This window comes from Excalfactoria chinensis, chromosome 4, assembly GCF_039878825.1.
Source record: "Excalfactoria chinensis isolate bCotChi1 chromosome 4, bCotChi1.hap2, whole genome shotgun sequence".
NCBI classification, from domain to species: Eukaryota; Metazoa; Chordata; class Aves; order Galliformes; family Phasianidae; genus Excalfactoria; species Excalfactoria chinensis.
This window is the reverse complement of record NC_092828.1, coordinates 11,408,238-11,433,145: the sequence shown is the minus strand read 5'-3', so window position 1 is coordinate 11,433,145 and position 24,908 is coordinate 11,408,238. Positions and strand designations below refer to the sequence as shown.

General features: G+C 45.9%; 1 protein-coding gene across 2 annotated transcripts in view; it reads right to left on the bottom strand.

The window, feature by feature from the left end:
• Window positions 1-22,736, bottom strand: part of CRMP1 (collapsin response mediator protein 1) — a 43,388-nt gene extending 20,652 nt beyond the window's left edge. The window contains exons 1-4 of one of the 2 annotated variants that reach the window (XM_072335678.1): window positions 21,676-22,736; window positions 9,590-9,678; window positions 4,408-4,592; window positions 2,834-2,998 (exon numbers count right to left, since the gene is read on the bottom strand). In XM_072335678.1, the coding sequence (XP_072191779.1) occupies window positions 2,834-2,998; window positions 4,408-4,592; window positions 9,590-9,678; window positions 21,676-22,047 (811 nt within the window). In that variant the 5' untranslated portion in view covers window positions 22,048-22,736. Of the gene's footprint in view, window positions 1-2,833; window positions 2,999-4,407; window positions 4,593-9,589; window positions 9,679-20,002; window positions 20,365-21,675 lie in introns of those variants that run through there. The other variant, XM_072335679.1, reaches the window with a different exon arrangement.
• Between the last annotated feature and the right edge of the window lie 2,172 nt (window positions 22,737-24,908).

Below are 24,908 nucleotides of genomic sequence, written 5' to 3'. Positions count from 1 at the left end.
TACAGATATTCAGCTCTAGATTCCTTGACTGATTACTTAGGTCTGGTGCCTCAATCACCTCACAGGGAATATATGGCTTTTCAAAAGACCTGGTCCATTGCATATTTAATTTCATGTTTAACATTTGTTACATACTTTAACCTTTTTCAAGTCATGGGCTGGTTTGCATTCTTGATCCAGGTTACTCAACAGAATTCTCTCTAAATTTCAAACAAATCTTTAATGAAGTACAACAGTTAAAGGAATCATCAAGGCCTCTGACAACAGTTAAAGGAATCAGCAAGGCCTCTGTTAACACAGTTCAGGCTGTTGTGCATTTATACACACTAGAGAATCACAATCACAAACTAGTTGCTATAAAGCTAAAAGCCCGAGTCTCTGCAATTGACATTTGGTCCTACAAAATCTCCAGGCCCATCCAAATCCTGTGTCTCCTTAAATTAGCTTTGTGTTGATTTAAAACTGATTAATTATTCAATTACACCTCATGACAAGGTGCAGCAGCAGCAGCTCTCTGAGCTCCCATTACTCATACCAAGATTTCAGTAGGCACACACAGCACTGAAACATGATTAACTGAGTGATGCTCCTTGCTTAACTCCCCCATCAAACAATCAGCCGAGATTAAATTCAATCCAGATTCTCCGATGATGAAAACCAGTGTCACTCCATTCATATCAAGTCTATTTGCACCAGCTGGCTCAAATGTTTCCAATTATCAGCAGATAGTAGCAATTAATTTGAAAGTCCTTGCCACACTGAAATATTTCTTGTGCTTTCATACTCATCCATACCTTGTGTCTCCCCACACACAAAAGTAATTCTCATTGACTGAGACACTACAGCATCCAGAAGAACAAAAGAGATCTCTTAGCACTGCTGTGACCAAAGATGCTATCAAGGATCAGAAATGGATGAACAGCTTCCTGCATTCCATGAAGAGTGAAAACTCACATTTCTATAGCTGGAGAAAACTGTTAACCCAACTGAGCACTGGGCTCTTAATGTAAGCCCCAGGTACGTTTGGAAGTGCTGAGCCATGTGTGAATCAGAAGCTCTAGAAAACATCATCTAACCTTTGAAACAGAGCACAGCACTCTTATATGATATTCAGCTAATGCACTTCAGTGTGTCCGTGTTAGCACTGATAGGAGAGGAATAGCAACATCAGTATTGACAGATGTCATCACTTTGTTCAAAAAAAACAAAAATCCAAATGAAGACCAGAAGCAGTTTCTCTAAATGATATGCCACCTTGCTAATTGAAATGGCTTTTTTTTCCCTAAAAACTGGTTATATAGCAAGTGTACTGCTAAAATGCTGCAATACAAGATATATTCCCCCACAAGAGCACCTCCACATTAGCCCAGTGAACAACTGCACACTGAAAATATGGTATTCTGCCTCATGGTATACTGTGACATAAAGAGAATTTTTCAAATCTTAGTCATCCCTAGCACTACACCTTCTGAAGAATGATGCATTAACGTACTAAAGATTTTCCATCAAAGGGTCTTTCTGATTTTCATGGTATTTAATACTGTTTCAGAAAATATTCTCCCTAATAAATATCAGAAGAATGTATCAAATCATAGAATCATAGAATCATAGAATTACTCAGGTTGGAAAAGACCTTGAAGATCATCAAGTCCAACCGCAGCCTAACCAGTAGCCTATCTCTTAAAGAACAATCACAAAACAATACCACAACAAGAAACCTCTGCTAAATCATATCCCTGAGTACCACATCCAAACGGCTCTTAAACACATCCAGGGATGGCGATTCAACCACCTCCCTGGGGAGCCCATTCCAGTACCTAACCACCCTTTCTGTAAAGAAGTTCTTTCTAATATCCAACCTAAACTTGCCCTGGCGCAACTTGAGGCCATTTCCCCTTGTCCTGTCACAAGTCAGTAGTGAGAAGAGACCTGCCCCACTCTCACTGTAAGAACCTTTCAGGTACTGGAAGACGGCAATAAGGTCTCCCCTCAGCCTCCTTTTCCTCAGACTAAATAAATAACACTTGAAAAAATATGTTTCTGGATAGAAAATCCAGGCTGTCAGACAGAAACTAGACCACAGTTTGTTTTCGGAAGGCACGTTAAGTATGTGATGCTACCAAGATGCCCTGCCATATATGACTGTCCTACACTGAAGCAGCAGGTGTGGAAGAGGATTTATTAGATATTTTGTCTGTCCTATTCTGGAATGCTAACTGCAGGTCAGGAAGGGTTACCTACAGTATGTCACATGATAGCAGACCTGTTAATTGAACCGAATCAAGCCCCTGAGTTCTTAAACAGACTCCTAAATAACTGACCTAGATTTTTCTGAGTCCTGATACAAAACATCTTCTAGTAACTTTAGGGAAAGCCACAGGAGACCAAGAACTTGTGAAAATCAGGACACTTTTTCATTACTGGGTACCCAACATTAAGCTCTCTTTTCTTTAATAACTTGAACCTATTTTAAAAATATAGGCATTTTCTATAATAATTTCTGACAAGCAAATTATCTTGAGAAACTGCTGAGAAATCTGCAACAGCCTGTGATGAGACTCTCTCAGACACACGATGAGCCGGCCCTTCATATCTGGGCTTAATTTGAGGCAGTCAAATGGTCTCTAATGCACAAACCTCGAAGTCCATACACAAAGCAGCAAGGAAATACAACATTTCAAAGTAATGTATATTTTCAGGTAAAGCCTTGGGAAGCATACCCAGCACCTGTGCATTCCTCTTCTGGTTCATGTATTCTTTAAATTAGTACCAAATTTTACCTCCATATGACATTTAATAAACACAGAAATGGTGCTTATTTTCACTCACTAACCTTTGTCTTGCACCAGTACTTCCAGCTCTTCTCGAATCCCATCATACCAGCTAGTGATGTCCACGTGGAGAGAGTAATCGCAACAAGATTTGGTGTCAGCTGCCTCGTGCCACTTCTCAAAGGATGTCAGTAAACTTGTTCCAGGTTCTGGAAGCACATGGTCAACTGAAAGAGAGAATCAGTGTCTCTTACTCGGACTATACACTATTTGGACTTCCTCAGTCCCTATAACAAGCCTTCCAGCATCTCAGCCAAAACAACAGCCTTCAGGGCACTTTCTATGCAGACAGTAACTTTAGGAAGTTAGCCAAATCCTGCTGTCTCAGGCACAACAGACTCTGTGGACAGTGTATGCTAAAGGTGAGTGTGGCAAGCTGCTTGGTACAGCAATAACAGATGCACGGCAAGAGACCTGAATATCTCATGGTTTAGGACATACTTAACTTCCCACTGTTTTCTAAGAGAAGACCTAACTTGACTTACTTGTACTTATTACCTCATGGATCCATTTCTACGTATTTCACAGCATTACGATTAATCAGTGCCTCCTAGTCCCTGTATTGGCTCACCATGCCTTACTAATGTATCAATGAAGATGCTGATTGCTTTCTCAACAGCCAGACTTGGGAATATGGCCAAATGCAGAGCACAAACATTTGGCCATACTACATGGCAGACTGCATGTGCTGGAATTACACATCTTGGCTGTCTTAAGGTTTTCAGCATGTGGTAATGCCACTAAGTCATATGACATAACTTATGCATGTACAGTTATCATTTTGCTTACCTACGTCACGTGACATTGTGGAAACAAAGTAAGATGGGCTTACTGATGGCATATGCAAACAAAACGTTTTACAGGAAGCTTCAACTGAAAGAACATACATTGGAAAAATTTCTAACAAAAGTAATGAACAGCAGCGCACTTTTTGCTTATTGTCAGACATCCTGACAGCTGATATTTGCTTCTGAACATAGGTAATAGGCAATACTACTCAGTAAATGTAGCCACATCCCAATTAAGAGAGAAAGTCTTTGGGCAGCTCTACACTGCTGGCAGGATATAGATGAGTCATGTCCTGCTATATAGTACACAGAGTAACAACAAGAAACACTTCTATCCACCAAGGATTCCAGGACAGCTCCAGTGAGAACTTCCTCCATTCTTCACGCCAAATCCAAATTCATAAATAAGCATCTCGTTATTCCCAAAGTCTCTGAAATGTCACTAAGTAGGACCAACAGATCTTTGCCAGATGGTCTGTGTCATATAATTATAGCACTAACTACATTACTATATAGTAAGTATATTACTCCCTATGCTTGTTATGTATTTCAGAGGGAAATCCAAGAAATAATTCCTGTGCCACTTTTATTTCTGAGGCAACCCCTGGGATCTCCAAAGCAGCATCCAGAAATTTGTTATTATAGTATTAATTAATTGTTATATTAATTGTTATTATAGTAGTAATTGGAGAAGATACCAGAATATCAATACAGAGCCTCCTGTAGCTGTCTCCACCTACAGTACCTGGGCTTTGACTTGGGATGGGAAGAGTTCTGCCAGTACTCACTGATCATGGTGGTGCCCCCTGCAACTGCTGCTTTTGTGCCTTGATAGAAGTCATCAACAGTAGTCATTCCTTGGTAGGGCTTTTGTAGATAGGTGTTGACATCTATTCCCCCAGGGATAACCATGCGCCCATTAGCCTCTATGGTCTTGACTCCTCCAGGAACAATCAGATTCTCTCCTATTTGCCTAGGCAGCAAGGAAAAGCAATGTTACTTTATTTAAACAGTGAAGCAAAGGGGACAGAACATATCTGAGGTGCACAGGGAAGAGAAAACTAAGGACCATACAAAAAGAAGAGAGAACTGAGACTTAAAAGAAGGGAGAAACTAAACCACCTGCTCTGTCTGTTCTGCACAGCACTGGTAGAACAAAGCATCCACGAGTCTGTTAGCTGGGCCACAGGCTCTCATTGCATTGCATTGCTCTTGTGGCCAATAAAAAAGTTGTAATGTGCCAACACTAAAAACTGGGTTTTTTCTTAATATGACTGAAGATGAAACTTGAGCACTCTATCTTTAAACAGTTACAAATATCTAGAGTTAACATTCTCTTAAGAGTTCCAGTAGTTAAAATTAATTTCTGTCATGGAATCATAAAATCATAGAATTACTCAGGTTGGAAAAGACCTTAAAGACCATCAAGTCCAACCACAGCCTAACCATAGTACCCTAACTCTAACAACCCTCTGCTAAATCATATCCCTGAGCACCACATCCAAGCGGCTCTTAAACACATCCAGGGACGGTGATTCAACCACCTCCCTGGGGAGCCTATTCCAGTGTTTAACTACCCTTTGTGTAAAGAAGTGTTTCCTTCCTATCAGAAGACAGAAAAACATAGATCAAATATGGCAGTAAGCTAGAATTGCAAATATATGGCAGAGGCAAAATGTACAGCAGAAAGGAGCCATAATTACTTTGTAATCAAGCAGTGTGAATTTATCCTTAAAAAGCAATATAAATATGCTAAGATACAGAAATACATACTTGAGACTCAAGCAAATCTAGCCCACCATGTCACATATTCCTCATCCTCCTCCTGCAGTTAAACCTTAGTGGAACATTCCACACAACTGAGTAGAAATGATTTTAAATGCTGTTGCTATCATTCTCCTCACAGATCTTCAAAACAGGATTGTTTTCACTACTAAAAATATTAATCTGTGCCCCATGCTGATATAAAGTGAACTCCAGATACCTACAATCAAAATACTTTGAGCGCTCACAGACATAACTGAGTAAACTGACCTTTAGATTTTAAAGCCACATTACATTTTTACAGTCTGTTTTGCACTGTCAAACAGGAAAAGTGTGGGAGCCGTGTCTCTGCACTGTTACCCCTATGGCTTACAGACAATCATAACGCAGTTTAAGTTCATTTAGTTGACCTCATATTTCTGATACGCAGTCAGTCCCTGCCTTAATTTCCTTTTGTCTGGGATAAAATAACATTTAGCCACAGCTAAACAAACACCCCAGACATCTGAGCTGCTGCATCTGTTTCTCCCATATTAAAATGCAACTCCCACTTATGGAGCAAAACACAGTGCCCGATTAACAACCAATCACAACAAGTTAGAACACAAAATGAATAAAACCGTTAATTAATATCAGTGAAAATGCAAGGGTAATTATTCAAACTGGAATCTGGCCAAACCACCAGAGTTAATAAACAGCCCCAAGAGGTCAAGAATTTGCTTCATACCCTGTGCAAAAATGCCACCTCCAACAGCTGGGCTCCCCCAGCACTGTGGGGTTTTGCTGGAGGGAAGTACAGCCATTCCGTGAGCAAACACCCCTGAGCAGCCCGAGCTGCAGTCTCACCTCAGTGCTAAGCAAATCCAAACGTGCTTAGCTCAGGAGACTTGATAATATCACAGCTTAAAGACACGCAGCTCCATATCTGATGTCTAATATTCATTAACACATACAGCACTGGGAGCGTGCCATAACCTGTTTACAGTGGTGGGGAATGCCAATGGTGCCATGACAAACATGGAACTGATATGCAAAAGCAAACCAGCACGTTCAAATAGCACAAACACGGCTCAAGAAGATTCTCTGCTGTTAGAAACTGAATTGCAAAGGCATACCATACGGCACTCCGGCCCACAAGCAGATTGAGAGCACAGAGAAAGTTAGGTAGCCTCATGAATAATAATGCGCTGCCCTGATTTTTGTTAGTTGAATCCATTCCCAAAACTTGAACTAAATAATCCTCAGGCTTGTACAGCGTGACTTGGAAATTAAAAAATAAATAAATTACTACCATCTATTTACTTTAAATATCTTTAAGGTGGAATTGCACTCCAAGGGCTACCACACCACATAATACCTATGCAAAAAATATAAAAACAATTCACTTTCATGTCCTTCCACAGTCAGTATTTACCAGTTCCCTATTCAAGAAAACACACATCCAAATGAAGCAAAAGAGTGCTAAGTGTGTACTGAAGTTTTTTGATGACTCATTGCTCATTACTGAGCAACAGCTTATTTGGCAGTCACTGGAGTCATCCATGCTGAAGTGATACAGGACCAAATGGTCTTTGTAGATGACGCTGCGCTACTACCTGTCAGGATCCAGTTCCATCTATTGCCTGGCATAAAGATTAAGGCTGAGAGAAGGTATTCAAGGTTATTTTTACTCTGACTGATTCAAACATAAAGAGATAATGTGACAAGATTCCTGGATTTCTCACTTGTTAATACTAAATGTATGTCAATAAGAACAGGGTTCAGTTACCTGTGGGAGAAAAAATGCAGCAGCACAGGTAACCATCCTATGCACAATATAAATGATTGAGCTGCTTTTCTGATGCACCAGCAACTCAGCAAACTAGAAAAATTAGACTCATGGAAAGCTGACACACTCTACAGTTCTCAGTTGAGCAAGCTGGCACATTCTGCCATATGCAAGCTGAGTAAAGGAATAACAGTGGAAGCACATCAGGCTTTGACTCTCTGTAAGTTTAACTTGAGGAAGCTGGAAAACTCCCCCAGAACTTAGTTAAGTTATACCAGCCACTAATGAGACCAGATCTCTTTTAGATATCTTAGTCTCCCTCTACTTTGGCTTGCTGCTAACCCAGCTCCGGTCCCCAGTGACCCATCCTGCACACTTGTTCCCTGCACCAGGAGTTATCCCACACCTTCCTTTGGCAGGGCTGGAGCAGAGGACAGCAACAGACAGTGTGACCTACTGCTTGGACCAAGACCAGGGTTCATTTCTTTATGTGCATAACAAACACAGGAAAGATGTAGATAAAATGTATTATTTATGTACTGATAGCAATTTAAATTACTAAATATCTTAATTACTATCTAGATACCAAAGAGCAGCCTCTCACCTCCCATTTCATCATGCACAGCTTGAGTTTCAGCTGGAAAAAAAATCCCATGGTCTTCTGTACATGGTGAGCCAGTTTGAGCCCAGACAGGTAGGAAAAAGCCTTTACCATCTTCCAAACTACAGAAAATCTTCAAATGTATTCAGTGTATTCTTTATATGTGCACTCCTCTCTGCAGAACAATCTGCAGATACGCAGGTCTTAAGTGGACCCTACTTCATTTCATTAGTCTGCAAGAGAAACTCAACCTCTATTTTCTAATCAGTTTCCACTGCAGAATAGGAAAACGATCCCTGATCTTCATATCCTGGCAAAGCCTTCACACTATTGCCTATTCTATGAGAATGGTTTAGCATCCATTCCATTTTGTGGAAAGAATTCTGTATTATCAGCTGGATCTACAGCTGAAGAGTTAGGGTATCAATTAAAACGTTTCTGATTGAGGTTCAAGATTCAACTCCAAAGGATCTTGAACAACACCTAACAACTATGTTAAACACTTTGACACACTGAGCTGTTTCAGCCTGAGAAAATAAAGGTCAATCCCAGAAAACACAGCACTTTCCGAACTGAATCTACCATCAGAACACAAACAGGACCCATGCTCAACTCACGCCAGGCTGCACCTACAAATTAACTACCGAGTTTTTCAGAGCACAGAAAAATCTCAAGTCATCTAAACTCAGAACATCAGTCACAACTCAGGCTGTTCAGTAGCAAACTTCCCTCCTCTGGCAAAGATGAGGGCATTTTAAAATTTAAGATATTAAAATAAGTTTAGATTTTTTTCAGTTGCAACAACCTAAGTCATGAATAATGTACATAGGCACGGACATTTAAAGAAGCAGACTTTTAATCTGATAATATCTTCTTAAGAAAAGGAACTCTGAAAACAAGGAGGCAATTAATTATTTACCATATAACCATAATTATGTTTCTGTGCATTAAATTGTGGCCTCTGGAGACCAAACTTGTGAGGTCATCAAAGAGACTGTTCAGAAGTTGAGAAAAATATTTGATCCCTATGTACATTATAGTGCTTACACACACACATAATTCATCAAAACTACAAGCTCTCATTTCCATGGTCCAAGTATGACATCTCCATTATTTTTTACTGGACTTTCAGTATGTATTTCTTATCCATCTGAGGAACACTTTCCCAGTTCCTATATTATACAGTCAATAAATCAGTAGGATTTTCTAACTATGTGAAAACTGAAGACCATATACCTTTTCTAAGCAAGAAAAGAGACATATGAACAATGTATAACACCACTGTACAAACAGAACACACAACAGAATCACAGAATCATAGAATTGCTCAGGTTGGAAAAGACCTTAAAGATCATCAAGTCCAGCCCCCTCTTCCCTCCATTCCTTAGACTTGTGTAACAGGTCATGGACATATTTCTGCGTTACACAATCCTGTACAGCATGGCTGCATTTGCCATGATCAGATGGGGTGAGAGTGAAGCTGTAATAAGCCTCCTGCTATATACACAGACTCAAAAAATATTCATTGTATATACCTACTTCTTGCTTTGAGAGACTCTACCTGACTGCCTTGGTTTGACTATTTTGGACAAAGCTAGAAATGAACTGTTCAAAAAGCAAACATTTTCCCTTTACAGCCAAAGAATTTTCTACCTATCTAACACTAGCAAAAGATTAAATGGCAGAATTTCATTATTTAGGACTCTTCTACAATGACTCCACATCAGGAGGAAACCAAGATGTTAGCTGCAAGGAATGAGGTCAGTGCCATAAAGAAATCACATTGGTCTATACTAACAGGCATGCAAAAGAAAAGCTCAATATTTAAAAAACCAACTTTATAAGTCCATCTTCCAGGTATAGGTCCGCATAGAAGGAGTGGTCATCATTGATAATTCTTCCACCTTTAATGAGTAGTCGGTCACTCTGGGAGGGAAGAGAAGGAAGAAATGCAGTTTTGTTCAAATAAATAAACATAACAACATACTGACTGTATCAAATAGGCTTATTGTATATGCAAAGTCATTAACATCACAGTACTCACCCTACATACAGATCTATGCCATAGATTTGGGTGAGTACATAGGTAGTGGGAGGGAAAACCATAGTTTCACTGAGTGCTTATTACTGGGTTTTGGGACATCAGGCATCACAGTGGTCCCACCCTTAAAGCAGAAAATATGGAAATACTTGAAGTCCTGCTACATCCACTTTTTACCATCACCCCACCAGATACATAGGCCAAACAGGAAAGAGAAACCCTGCAAAGATGCATGAACCACAGCTCACACTTGTACTGTGCTTCCAGTTGGCTGCTTCTGCATGGAGACCTGAATTGCCATCTGGTACCTGACCCCTGCATGTGCACACAAAGCATGCTTACAAGACAGGCAACTGGGGGCAGTCAATGCTGGGACTCCCCACAATGCCTATCATTCCTTTAGGGAAGAAGGAGTGCAGTTATCAAAGTTAAATTTACCTGAAATATCATATATTACATGAAGAACAGCAGACAAGACTACTGCCTCTTCATATATTCCAAAGTGCCACAAAGCCAAAACAGTTCAGTGAAGAATTGCTCTTGTATCAGATCTGCTGTGACACCATCCACAACAACCATCTGCTTTCCTCTATTCAAATGGCTACACTCTGCTCAGTACATTTTAGAGAAAGCAAATTTTACCACAGTATGTTCAAAAGAAGCAGAGTTTTAATTCCCTTTCTGAAGGAGTTAGGCTGGAAACACCAGCACCCTACCCAGAGACAGGAGAAGTCTGCAACTTCAGTGCATAATGCTTCTGAAAGACCTTTGCCAAGTGACTGTGAATGCTGAAAAACTCAAGCAGTGAGAACCTTCTCACCCCATTCATATATTTAAATAAGCCATTTATTATAAATTATTTCCTTGGCTCGCCAAACAATAACTCAGAATCTATTTTATCCATGCTTTATACTCCTCACTCCTGACTCAGTTCTTGGTTTAATTACAGGATGACTCACACACATAAACCAGGCAGGTCTCAAGTTCCCGGTTTAGAAAACAAGTGAACAATTTGATACACTTTATCACTTATAAAACCAAGACGACAACTGAGAGCTCCTAAAAATTGACAGATAAAAAATGCTTAGACAGAACTAGGGGTGTTACAATAACCTTTCTTCAAAGTAACTTCTTTGATATAGGCCTAATGTTGGACACCGAGCTTGTATTAAATTCTTTGCAGGTCTGAAACCTATATAGCCCTCTATATGAATCTAGAGAAGCAAGAAGGGAGAACCACCCATTGTTTATAAAGACACTTTAAATACAGTGCGTGACCACAGAGAGTCTGAGGCTCCTCTCAAGCAGGGGGGAATCAAGGCCCAGAACTGCATTGCAGTACATCCCTGGGACCTGCCTTGGGTGTTGGAATCCTTGCCTTGAAGGATGGAGACAAATGCAAGTCCTCACTCTGGAACTTGCCAGAATGGGCTCCATGTTCTCTTCTCAGTCTCTCTGCTGTCACTCATAATTATAGTGCTTGCAAATCAGCAGCCTGAAAAGTCATAAATTATTTTGCCACATGCTGGCAGTAACATCGCCTCACCATAATGATTTATACACTGTCCACTGACCCACAGAGAACTGCCTTCCTACACGTCAACACTGTCTTACCACAAAGAGGCAAGAGCTCATTGATATGGACAGGGAGTGCTACTGGAACACTGCATGTGCCACTGCTATCAAGTCAAAAATCCGCACGCTTATAGGGATGTTCTATACTTTTTCCCTTCAAAACAGGAAAAGATGCATAATACATAGAATTCAGCATTTCAGATGGTCCAAGAAACTGATGAAGAAAGAGAACCACAATTCAGTGAGCCTTTCAATGTTTAAATTCCTGACATCATTCTGCCCAAGAGAAAAAACAAACCCTCCAAAGCTGTTGCAAAAGGAAGCAGATCTTGTACCTGAGTTGGATGCTGGCTAATGTCCCCAGCCAGGAATGTGAAGCCACGGGAGATAAGGCTGCCAAAAACCCACAGATTTTGATGCTGGACTAGATGATGTTAGTGGTCATCCCAACCTTAATGATTCTATGAAGGGTACTCTGACACTAGTAGGTGAACACAGGTAGCAGCATCTTTAATCAGACTTTGCAGTTTTCTTCAAACAGTGCCAAATGACCAGAAAAACTTGTGACCCAAGTCCTCCTTGACAGCACTGCAGGCTGGAGGACAGCTGCACCATGGGGAAAGCAGGGTGGGAGGAGTGCCCCAAATGCAGGCCTCCATCATGCATTGCTGGGCCACGCTTCCCACTCCCAGCCATAAATCCCCTCAGGCAGGACGTTTTCTTTGCCCAACTCTCAGATGTGCCCCCAGCCACGGGCTGACCTCCGTGTGTTCTCACAGTGCAAACAACAGAGAGCTCATTGCTCAGCACGGCAACCACAGTACAGGCCTTTATGGGCCTGACAGCAGGAACTCTGCGCAGTGAGAGGGGGAATTACAATGAACATTGAAACAGAGCGATTCACTGGGTGTCAGGCTTCAAGACAAAAATCCCCACTCATTGACATGGGAGGGGAGGAAAGCACCGCTGTGAGTGCATACAATTGCTCAGCATTTTATGGAGGCATCGAGCTGGGGTGTTTCTCCTGCATCTATTGCTGCAGCAAAGCTGTTTGCTTCCAGGTCTGTGGCTGGGTGAGACAGCTGCAGGGCCTTGTGCATCCTTACAGCTCCATTTTGCAAACGCTCCAGCTCCTTGCAGCTCAGCTTCTATCACTCTGCCTTCAAACACCAAGCACTGCTTTCCTGCTGACATTCCACTGATCACAGGCCGGCTTCTCCTGCTTCATCTGGCAGCAAAGCCACTGAGCTTAGTCTGTGACATGATGGCAGTTTTCATGGCAGCAGAAGGAGATGCCACAGCCTCGGCATCGCTTGCTGTGGGAGGAGGAGCCCAGACGTCAGGCTTTTGCTCTGTTACAGCCATTGTCTGTACTACAGCATGAGCAACACGAAACATCTGTAGGCTGGTGACAGTTGGTACAAATTGCCTGGTTTGATGTTTGGGTTTTATTTTAAATCAGCTTGGCTCAGCTCTTTCTGAAGTTTGTTCATATTTTCAAGTGTTCCCCACGATAAAGGGCCAGCAGAGCTGAGCAGGGGTGTGAACCAACATGCAGCGACCCACACAGTGTGCTTAAAGCTACTGGGGGGCCTAAATTCTGCATCATCACCCTGCACAACTGCCAGGGAAGTCAAATCCCTTGGATTAATAAATCATTTATCTCCATCTTCAGATCAAAATGATCCAAACTTTTGATTTGATTGATTTGAATGTTAGAGGAAGAACGACTGCGTAGAAATTTATAATTATCCCCTTTTTCATTTACTTACTGTGCTCAGAGCTACACCTATTGAAAATTAATACACACAACAATATCCAAATACATTTTTTTACCTCCTCAGTCCTGTAGAACTTCTGAAAATCACAGCGATGGAAGGAATAAAACTGGCATGAACTGATATCAAAATAAATACTATTTGAAAATGGTGCAGCATGCCATGGCACAATGCAGCACAAGCTGTAGAAAACACACCTCTCTGCAGATATACCAATATCCATTGTACTGCGCTTGCATGCACCTCTCAGAGAAAACCACACCTACAGTACAAGATGGAGGTTGGGGAAAGAAAAAGCAAGACAGAATGTGACATTATCTATTCTAGCTACACAAAAAGAGTCAGACAAAGTTCAGGAGTAGCTTTTTAATCAAATACCAGCATCCGTCCAGACTGCAGCCCTGATCTATTCTATTCTGGTTTTGTTTTTCTTTCATGAATGGAATGTCTATGTTACACATCCAACTCTAAATCAAGCAAATAATGTCTTTTTAATCATTTACAGTTTAATCATTTACATTTTAACTACAATGAAATTCACGTGATGTACCCAGCAAATAGGTCTGAGTACTGCTTCGTGCTTGGATTTGGAGTTTTATTATTGCTGCGCTGCAGCCATTGCCAACTGCAAAGGTTTTGCAGCACTTTCAGCCCCAGTATTTCCAGGCCTAAGGGAGAAGAAAACACTCTGTAGTGATTTCATCCTTTGCATAACTCTAAGGACTCACTAGAATATACCATTGTACTCAGATATCCACAGCAACAATGGGTGTATTCTCTAAAATCCAGAATAGTGAAGGGCCCTGGAGATGACGAAGGATTTTATGCTAAACAGCAGTTAAAGAACAGTTCAATTCCGAATTCACCTGTATTTCCAGTTCTCTGCCTGTAAGTATGTGGCTTAAAAGACGTCTGGTTAAACATAACAGACATAAGAAGGCATTAGGCTATGTTATCTCACATACAGCCATGGCATTCATCTTTACTTTTCAGCATTTGAAAGGTAGAATCCATTATTACTAAGTCTTTAAAAGGACCACTGGGAGTTAAAAAAGACACAGCATCCCTATTTTAAAGCTCAAAAGCCACAGGATGATGTTTGTGTTCTCCTTGGCTATGAATATTTGTAAGGGAGCAGTGCTTCAAAAGCAAAACTCTCACTGACAGATCACGGAGGGAGAGCTCTCCCCTGCTTCTGTGCATTTCTTATCTCCCATAGTAAATGAGAGATTCACATTGTATTTCTTTATTAGATATGTTTGATTGCCTACCTATGTTCAGAGCCAGTCAGACTGGGAACCAGTTGCAATATAATATGGTTCAGTTACCTTGGGTTTAGCAAAGTACTTACAAATATGGAACATTTTTTAACTTAATGCCAAAGGAAGAAAGACATCCTTCCCACGAGGAATGCTTGCTTAAAATCCTTTCATAAGGATCAAAGAGCTATAAATGAGATTTCATGAGTGTGCTCTGCTTATAGAAGATGTGCTTTTAATCAGCACTATCCCACCCTTTCTTTTGAATTTCATGCCTAGGTTACACTCCATAGGCAGTAATTTCTAGCTAGTGTGATCCCTGAATTGACCTGGGGAATCACTTGTAAATTATCGTATCCTTAAGGTATCATGTCTGCTACGTTACTAAAGGAGAATCTGCTTTTAAGGCCTCTTTCTTAACAAATGTATTCCAGTATATGGCAATTCATTAAGAAAGGATTATGGTGATTGTAGTAATGTTGTATCTTGGTTTGTAGCCAACATATTCATTCATCTTTATTCATTTAAAAGATCTGATGTTCCTTTGTTTCCCCTTTGGAGACCTTGCTTTTTATTCATCTAGCAATTCTCATCCTTAATCGTGCAGTCTAAAAGGGCTACTCCTACAGCTACATACTCCATAGGGATTTCTTCACTGTAAATGTCATCTTTGCTTTGCTTTTGGAGCAGAAGCACAACAAACATCTCATTGATGGCAATCTTCACTAGCATCAGCAGGAGTTTCACCTAAATATGGGCTGCAGGGTTAAACTTATCACACTGTGTGTCGTAAAACCCAGCTCTCAGGTTACGCACCGGTTATGTCAATTAGAGCAGATCTCAAAATCCCAGCAAGCCAGTCACGGGCAAGGCTGAACTTGGGAATAAATAACAACAATTCAGCACAGTTTCCTGCCGCGTGCCACTGAACTGAAGAGCAGCCTTATCTGTGTTTTAGTCAGAAACCTGCATCAGGTTACCTGGGCACATCAGCCTTGGCACCAGTTAGAGGCACTACAAGTGGCTGACAGCTGGCTGAGACATAAGGAACCCCTTCTCTGGCAGAGGACGTGGATGCAGGAGAGACAAAACAGGAGAACATATCTTGACCAGCTCAATGCAGTGGGTGCACTGCATATTGTTCGCATATTGTTTGCATGTAGATGTACAAGTCATAGCAGGTCACAATGCCTGCTGCTCCACAGTTCCTTCTGAGTCATGTGCAAGCTGGACTAGGATCATCATCTTTGCTCCTGCCCTCACTACCACGCTCAGGAGATGACAGAACGCAGATTTTACTGCAGACAGTGGGGACATTTATAACTCAGCAAGAACATAAGCAAAAACTGGACATGTACTACAAGCTGAGATTTCATCTAATTATAAGCAAAGTAAAAGACAAGGAAAAGTAACCCCAAAGTAACTGTCCCAGGATACGAGGCTGCCATCTCTACATCTACAAGGATCAGAAAACTACAAATTATTTTGCTGCCGAACTCCTTTGTGCTGATTGTATGGAAAATGAGGCTTCTCCCTTCTACTGCGCCAATAAACCTCTTATGGAAGAAGCACAGAACAGGACCCTCATGTGTCAGGGAAGTGGCACACTGCCAGTGGTGGCTCTCAGAAACTGTGACAGTGGCTCAGACTTCCTCAGCGACCACTTCCCTCATTACTCATCTTCCCAGACAGCAACTGTTCTCCTTCCATCACCAAATGGCTGCCAGCAGAACACAGCCCAGATCTCCAGGGCAGCTCAAACACTGACAGCCCGCATGGGCACAGAGGACGCTGGCTGACAAACTGGCAGTGGCACTTCTAGGAACCACCATCCCAACCCACATTTTCTATCCCTCTGCCAAAGGTTTTAACCTCCACAGAAGGAGATGGAAAGACAGGTCACCAAAAGAACCTACTGTGAATGTAATTGAAGGCAGCAGATGGAATTGACTGAAACAAGGGTTTACTCTCCTGGAGAAAAAAAAAGGAAAGAAAAAGACTTATCACAAAATCATAGAAATGGTGGTTTCTGATTGTTTGTTACCAATCAGCAAAAGCATTTCTGGAGCTGCCAAATTCAAGCCCAGAACAACAGGCAATGAGAATTCACAAATGTTCACAGCAGACAGGCAAACAGAGCAGCCCAGCCTACTAAAAAGCTACTGATAGAAAAGAATATATATATAATATTGCAGAGTAAGAGGGGATCCAGAAATCCCATACCCACGAGATTTAAAGCAGTACAAAAAAAAGTGCTGTCTGAATCAGTCTAAATCTTGCACCAGTAGCAGAATAACAATGTGGGAAATGTTCCCAATGCCCAGCACTCAGCAGCTTTTCAAACCCTTTTGGCAAGTCACACACCCATCTGTAGCTCCACACTGTTAATCAGAGGCGGGTGGGAAAAAACGGGGAGACATGGAACAGATCCACATCCAGACCAGGGCCTATGACTCAAAGTATTCTGCTGTCTTCAATCGAATCCTACTTCCTTCTCATCTCTCTCCATGTCGATCAATCCAAAAGACTACAACTAAAATTATTCCCTGTGCCCACTCCTATGAATTTCTCCACCTTCGCTTCACTTTTCTGCATCTGCTGCTTCTTCTCATCTCAGTTCTTCTCTTTCCTTCCTAAGCGTGGTGAGATCCTTCCCTTGCAAAACCTCACTTTTGAGCTGTCCCCCCACATCATACTGTCTATCAGCTCAGGATCACCAGCTCCTTCACCCATGGAAGTACCAACTCTTGGACCCCTCCCAGGAATACTGCCTCATCCCCAGGGGTTTCAGACAGCCTTTGCTTCTCCCACGTGCTTCCAATATATTGGCTACGTTGACTTTCTCCCACGTGCTTCCATACATTGGCTACGTTGACTGCTCTTCTCCCTTTGCTCCGTGGAGTTGTCTTCACACCTCCTCCTCACTGAGCTCACACTGATTCTGTTTTAATGATTGCAGATGCTACTGGAACAAGCCCTGCTACAGACATCTTACAAGCCATATGCTTTTTTACTTAGAACGTTCAGTTCATCTGGGCTGAGTACTTGCTTAAAACACCATCAAAACACACAAGCCACAATGATTGGCAATGGCTATTTCAGTGTCACCCTCCACTTTGATTCCATGCAATATCCTGCACAGGAGGAGAACAATGGTGACGTTACAGCAAGAGGCGGAGGAATGCACCCTGGAAAATCTGCTCTGTGTGAGAGCACAACCCAAGCACAAAAGATTGCCACCTCATGCAGAAAAACACCTCAGCAATGGCTGTGCTGGATGACTGTGCAGTGCATATGGAGAAATGCACTCCTGCAGATGCATCTGTAGAGTCACCTCTGCATTACAGATCCTTGTCCTCTCCCCACCCAACACTTCTGAGCCAGGGAGGTGAGACCCTCAATAACTCAGCACACTGCCGAGGGCATCACCAAAGCACTCACAATCACTAGTTCAGCACATCTCTATTTTACATCACTCCAGCACTCCATGGAGCCTCAAAGACTGAGCTCTTCACAGCAGCCACAGTTTCTCCAGTCCAACAACCGGACAGTATCATCCACTGAAGCACTGTGTGGGATGTAGAGGGACAGTCCTGAACAGAGATGAAACCATTCCCTGTTTCCCCCTGCATGAAGATTCCAGTGCTGCAGACCTGGCCCTCAGCAGACTCCCAGAGTGGTCTTATCAAATCCTGACTGCAGGGTAGGCATGGGGCTGGCCTGGTGTGGGATACTATGGGACAGCTCCCATCCTCACACAGGTTTGCCACAGGAGCAAAAGACATTTTTTATATGATTTCATTATTGCTGTTGTTGTTACATAACTTTACAGCGCTGTCACATTTCCTTGGAGCCCAGAAGGTTGAACCTGCGATGCATTTCCTCAGTGTGGGATGAGGAACATGGAATGGGGATACGTGCAGTCAGAGCTGGTGGATGTTTCTGGGGAAGGAGGTGCATGTGAGGTGTAACTGAGAGTGCTAATTTGCTTATGCTGGAGGGGAGAGGGCCTAGGAGTGCAAAAGATGGAAATAAATAAGGCAGTTGAAGCCCAATGCCTGTCAATGTCCCTGATGTTAATTTATGCCTTTGATTTGGTCATAAAACTCAACACTGGCATTAATGAATATTCGTTTGTAGAAGCTTCCACACATCCTATTTCAAAAGGTTCGATGGGCTTCCATTTTTCCCAGCACTGCCCTCACATAGAAAGAAATTTGAGGAACTAAAGGAATCTGATGAACTGTTGATCCCAAGGCAAGCACTTGTAATTCCTCTGGGGTCTTCTACTCTGAACTGGAGAGCACCTCAAGCAGCCACAGGTGGGCACCTGCTGCACACCAGGGCTCAGCCCCACGCAGAGCAGCCAGCATCCACCCAGCAGGCATGGGGGGCTTCCAGTGCAGGGAAAGCAGCAGGTGGGCAGCTAGTATGGGTCACATCATGTTCTCAGGACTGAAGAATGAGGAGCTGTACCCCATTGATCACACACAGCAGCCATGCTCACATCCTGACTGGTGTCCATTGGAAAGGGAGAACTGTAGCCATGCATCCACTAGTACCACTCAGCCATGCTTTCAGAAAAGGGCTGTTCCCTTCATGTCCAGATATTTGAGCTAAAGGTTTTGGTTTTATTTTTCAGTTACAAGACTTGAGGTGCTCACAGCCATGTAACACTGGCTCAAGTGATGCCTTTAGAGTACATTTTGCCTTCTCCCGAAGCAAACAGCCCTCCTGAAAGCCACCCCCCTGGCCCTAAACAGCAGCATTGGCTCTGAAGCCACCACACCCACCCAGCTGCCTGATCCCTGGCTCCAGAAGCTCTCACCCAGTGCCCCAACCCCTTCTCCATCACCCCCAACCCTGCCTCCCGATAGCAAAGCATGGCCCAGTCCACTATAGACCCCATAGCATCATTGCGTGGCCCCACTCGGGAGAGATCGCCCACAGAAGCCCCCTCCCCGCCAGCTCTGCCTTGCTTTTATAGGTCTGTGGGGAACAATATACTGAATAAAGGACCCAGATCCTTTCTTTCTGCCGTGGAAAGAGCTCTCCATTGTGGTCCCGCTGGATGCACACAGGAGAAGGATGGTGACGATTAACCCTTTCACTCCTGATCCCGACACGCCTGATTCATTCCTAGCGCGGAGGTGTGGGCGCTGGCATCATGGCGCTCTCATTTTCCACGCTCCCCCCGCCCCTCCGCACCCCCGGCCCAGCCCGGCCCCCGCCCCTGCCCGCTGCCGGGGGCACGTCGTGCTGCAGCGTCCCCTCCCTCTTTTGTTCTGCCGAGCCCGGCGGCCCCCCGGCCCCGAACCACCGCCGTCGGGCGCGGGTTGTGGGGCGAGGTACGAGGGAAAAATAACAGAACGAAATCGCCCGCCATCAAACCAGACGGATGCGGTATAATAACGAAATGAAATGAAATGAATGAAACGAAACCGAACCCAGCGCAGAGCTGCGGAAGGACGGGGTGGCCCCGCACCCGGCACCCCCGAGCCCCGCTCCCCACCGCCCCCCGCGGACTCTGCGCGGCCGCTGAGCGCCGTTCCCCGCCCGCTAACAAAGGCGCGGGGACACCGCCGGGCAGCGCTTACCGTGATGTGGGGGATGCTCTTCTTGCCCTGGTACGACATGTCGGCTCCCGCCCGGAACGCGCCCCGAAGAGCGAGAGAAAAATAACGGTGGGGATAACGGGAATAAGGGTAATTCGGATGCTGGGGAGGGGCGGGGGGGACCCGGTGAAGCTGTGTAATGGAGGCAAAGTTTCGTCGCCCGAAGGAAGGGGAGCGCCAGGCGGAGCCGGCACCTTTTTTTCCAGCTGCAATAAAACAGGGACGCGGCTCCCGGGGGGGTCGGCGGGCGCTGCCTCTCCGGCGGCAGCAGCGCCCTCCCGGCTGCAGGTCGGAGCGGGATTCGCTCGGCTCAACCCAGGAAGCGGTTCCTTCCCTCCTGTCCCCCACCCCTACCCCCCCTCCCCGCCTCGGCCCCCCTTTCCCTGCCCATCAACCCAGCCACTCCCTCCCACACCGGCGTTGGCAAACGCCGCCCCCGGCTCCGGCCCCGCCGCCGCCCTATCGCGAGCTGCGGGCACAGCGGGGCTCCCGTGCGTGAAGGCTGCGGGGTGGGGGCCCGGGAGAGTGAAAGGCACCGCGGAGCTGCCCCCATGTTAATCCCCGCCGTGCAGACGGGGGGAGAACGCTGCGCACACAGCGCTGCGACACGCACACAGGCACGTGGCATCTCCCAGCCAGGTCGCTTCCCTTACGCATCCCCCTTCCAGATCATCCCTGCTCAGCGCTCCAGCGACCATATGGGGTCCGCTGTGCCGCCGGCTTATCCTCGCCCCCACAGCCTTAGAACTTTGGGGATCCGCAGAACAACACGCGATGTGCCCCGAGGCGGGGAGGCATCGGGGGTGTCTCGAGCGATGGGGGATGCTCAGGGTGCGCCCTCCCCGCTGCTCTGACACGGGGGTGCAGGTGGGGTGGAAACACCGCAGTGCAGCTCTGCATAGACCCCAAGGTCGCCGCAATGAGCGGGGTGGGCGCGGGGCCGCGTCCCCTCCGAGCACTGGGGAGATCTGAGCCCCCATTCATGCGAGGAGCGGAGCTCCCAGCCCGGCCTCAGGCGGGTGGCCGAGAGCGGTGCCAAGCGGCGGTGAGGGGACACGGCTGAAGGCCGCGGTTCTTCCTAAAGGGAAATCAATGACAGCCCCGAAGCCGGCCTAGCTCTGCCTCCGACTCAGTTGCCACGATCGGGGGAGACGGAGGCGCAGCTCCCCCGCCCCGGCCTCACTTCTTCCTTAAGTCTACAAAATGAACTGAGGTTGTGGGCCTTCTCCATCCTGCCCACAGCTGGGGAACCCCAGGCAGAGGCTGCCGCTCCCCTCCCTCCCCTGCCCGGGGCACAATGAGGGCATCGGGGTCTCCGGAGGGAAGCGATCCCACGCGTGGCGGGGCCGGGCCGCTCCGTCCCGGGCGGGGAGGGGGGAATAGAGGCGATCCTACGGCCCCGCCCCCGCCCGGCCGGCGTTCTACCGGCACGAAGGAAAAAACTCATCGCCATCCCTTACAAAGGAAAAGCGATTTCTGCCGCTTCCCAACGCAAAACGCCCCCAGGAAGCTCATAAGTCAGATTGCTCCCAGGCCGGGCGGCCGTTCCCACAGCATCCCCGTGCCAGGACGGGAGGGCAGCGCCTCCCCGACCTCCCCAAAACACTCCATCTCCCGTCCCCTTAGGCAACCGCAACCCCCATATCCCCGCTCACCTGCCCATTTTCGGGGCCCTGCAACAGCTCCTTCCCCAGCGGGAAGCGGATCTCCACGCCCGGAGTCTTGTCCTCCCGTTCCCCCGGCGAGCTGATGACGGAGCCCGACACCTCGCTGATGTCGCTGGCGGTCTCGCTGTAGTTGTCCCCCCCGTCCAGCATATCGTGCCGGCTGCCGCTCCGCGGGGTGCGCGATCCCTTTTTCCCCACGCTGTAGGCGTCGAAGTCGATGGTTTTGTTCTCGTAGGCCCCTTCCACAGAGGCGAACATCCCCCCGTATTTCTGTCGCGGTGTCTGCGCCGTGGTCCCCGGCCGGGCCAGATACACGGGCAGATCGTCTTCTTTATTCCAGTTCCTCTTTCTCTCAGCCATTCTCGCCGCGCGGGTCTCTCCCTCGCTCGTTCTCTGCTTCCCACTTCTCTGCACCTTCTTGCTACCGGGATAGGCTGCCGGTGACCATAAAAATGAATGGACGGCTGCGGCGGCGCGGGGTTGGCTGCCGGGATGCTGCCCTTAGGGAGATGCAGGCTGCGGGCTCAACCCCGCCATCCGCCCCCAGCAGAAAAAGAAATAAAAAGATTATGAAAAAGAGAGAGGACGAAATAAATCCAAGCGGGATTTAAAAATAGCCGTGTTAGTAAAGAGCACGTGAAAATAAAGTACAAAGAGAGCAGAGGAGAGGGTGGCAGAGGCAGGTGATTGGAAAGCCCCTGACGAATGGGAAGCGCAGCAGCAATTCCCAGAGCAAGGACCGCAGTGCACACGCTCCCCCGGTATAAAGAATGAGCCGGGGGGCGGGAGGGGAGGGGAGGAGGGAGCTCGCCGCATGCACAGCCAGCCTCGGCCGGGACCGGACGGGCTCCAGTCACCTGCTGCTACGTGGCTTCGTGGGGCTAAAAAAAAGAGGAAAAATAAAAAGCCCTCACTCCCCCGAACGAGCCGGGGGGAGTTTCTCCCACTTCGCACACTCGCACTCCCCGCCTCCCTCCCTCCCTCCCTCCTCCCGGGGCGGGGCAGGGGGTGCCGCTGCCGTCTCCTTGCCGCAGCAGCTGGTGCCGAGTGGGGGGGGGGGGGGGGGGGGTGCGGGGGGCGGCCCCGCTCCGCCCCGCATCCCCCGGCCGCTGCGTGATCCGGCGGCGCGGAGGCGGCAGCGCTGACACGGAAGTGATCGCGGCTGGAGCTGCCCGCGGATCCGCCCCGCGCAGCACCCGCAGCCCGGCGCGCCCCGCGGAGCTGTCCTTTCAGCACCGCGCAGCCCGAGCCGGCTGGTGGTTGCTTTGCGGGAGGCGACCAATGGGGCCCGACTGCAGCGCTTCGTTCTGTAGGCACGGTGCCAGCTAACGAACCCAGATTATCTATTATCATTACTATTTAAGTACTGTTTAAAGCGGGAGGGTTTGAGAATGCTCTCCTCTCTGCCCACTTCAGAAAGTGCGGCTCTACACCTGCACCTGTCTTACAAAAAGGGGGCTCGTCGAACACGAAACCGTAGATACTCATCTCCCGCCCACACAGCCGACCTCAGACAATCCTGTCATGCCCTGAGTGCACCAGCAGTTACATAAGGAACGCACTCTGTTTCACTGAAATAGTAGAACAAACTGCTCTGACATTGATTAAATGACTAAGCAAATTTAAAGCGCTGGATCAATCACAAGACCCACTTATAGCTCATGTACAGCATGGTTTATGCCATCTGAACACAAGCCCAACCATACAGTGTTACTTTCTCTGGCCCATCGGCACACATAGTTGTCCCAGCAAGAGAAGAATTGCAGGTTGTGGATTGATTAAGAGAAGTGGGAGATTAAAAGCAGAAGTCCCTGGGAAATCACAAAATCATAGAATATCCTGAGTTGGAAGGGACACACAAGGATCATCCAACAGCACCACCCAAACAAACCCCATGGCTGAGAGCATTGTCTAAATGCTTCAGCAGCATGGGCTGTGCCCACTGTCCTGGGCAGCTTGTTCCATGCCCACAGCCCTCTGGTGCAGACCCTTTCTCTGACCCCCAGCTGCCCCTCCCCTGGTGCAGCTCCATGCCGTTCCCTTGGGCTCTGTCGTTGTCACACAGAGCAGAGTTCAGTGCTGTACCTCTGCTCCCTGTGAGGAGCTGCAGCTGCTCCACTCAGTTCCTCTGATCTGGGCTGAGCAAACCAGGGGCCTCAGCTGCTGCTCATAGGCTTTACCATCTTTGTAGCCCTCCTTTGGATGCTCTATACAGCAGATATAGGCTGATGTAGACAGCTACAGGCAGATTAAAAAAACTTAGTGTTTTCCGTAGTGTACCTACATACTTAAACAGGACAAAGTCTTACTCAGTTATACCACCATAAAATCACTCGTTAAATAGGCTTTATATTGCTCATATTTCTACTGACAGAGCTGAGAGCAGCATTTGGCCCAGAACATCTTAATTCAGAAGCAGCATCCATCACATATAATATCATTCTCCAGAGGATAGCTGCAAACATGAGCAAATACTGAGTAGTGACAGCATCACAATCTTTATTCCAAGCTATGAATTTGGGGAAATAAATAAAATAAAAAAAAAATAATAAATCACAGCCAGAATCAAACTGTTTTTCCAGTATTGACAGCCACTTGAACAGCCACGAGGTAAAAAGTAAACTGAGTCTTTTTGAAAAGGATTAAAATTGGATTATCTGCCTCTTTTAGTTGGACTCCCTGACTTTTCCCATTTCTAGTTTTTCTGCACAGCACTTGTGCTCTATTGCTAGCTAACAGGCTAAATATTAGTGCTTTGCTATTATTCATGTCATAACCCAGCTAATATATTTTAAACCAGCTCCCTAAACTCAAAGTATGTTGTAAATGTAACCAAGAAACAAGTTTATGAACTACTGCTAACTCTCATTCTGAAGATGCATTAAAATACTGCACCATCCAAATGCCTGCTGTCATCCCAACATGCATCATCAAAGTATACCAGCTTTCTCATCAACAACTACCAGTGAACCAAAGCCATGTAAAAAACAGTTATGTAACATACCTGAGCACTGCTCTAAGAAGTCGAACATCTTCCTCCTGCATTTCCTGTAGCAGTGGTAACCCCTGTCTCAAATGCCATGTAAAACTGTGCTGTCTGCATGAGTGGAATTACAGTATTAGTTCACTGATCCTCAGTTATTAACACACTGATGTGTGAAAAAAAGTTACTGCTGGGATATTGCTTTGTTACTGCTTTAAATACTTCTCTATAATTTAGG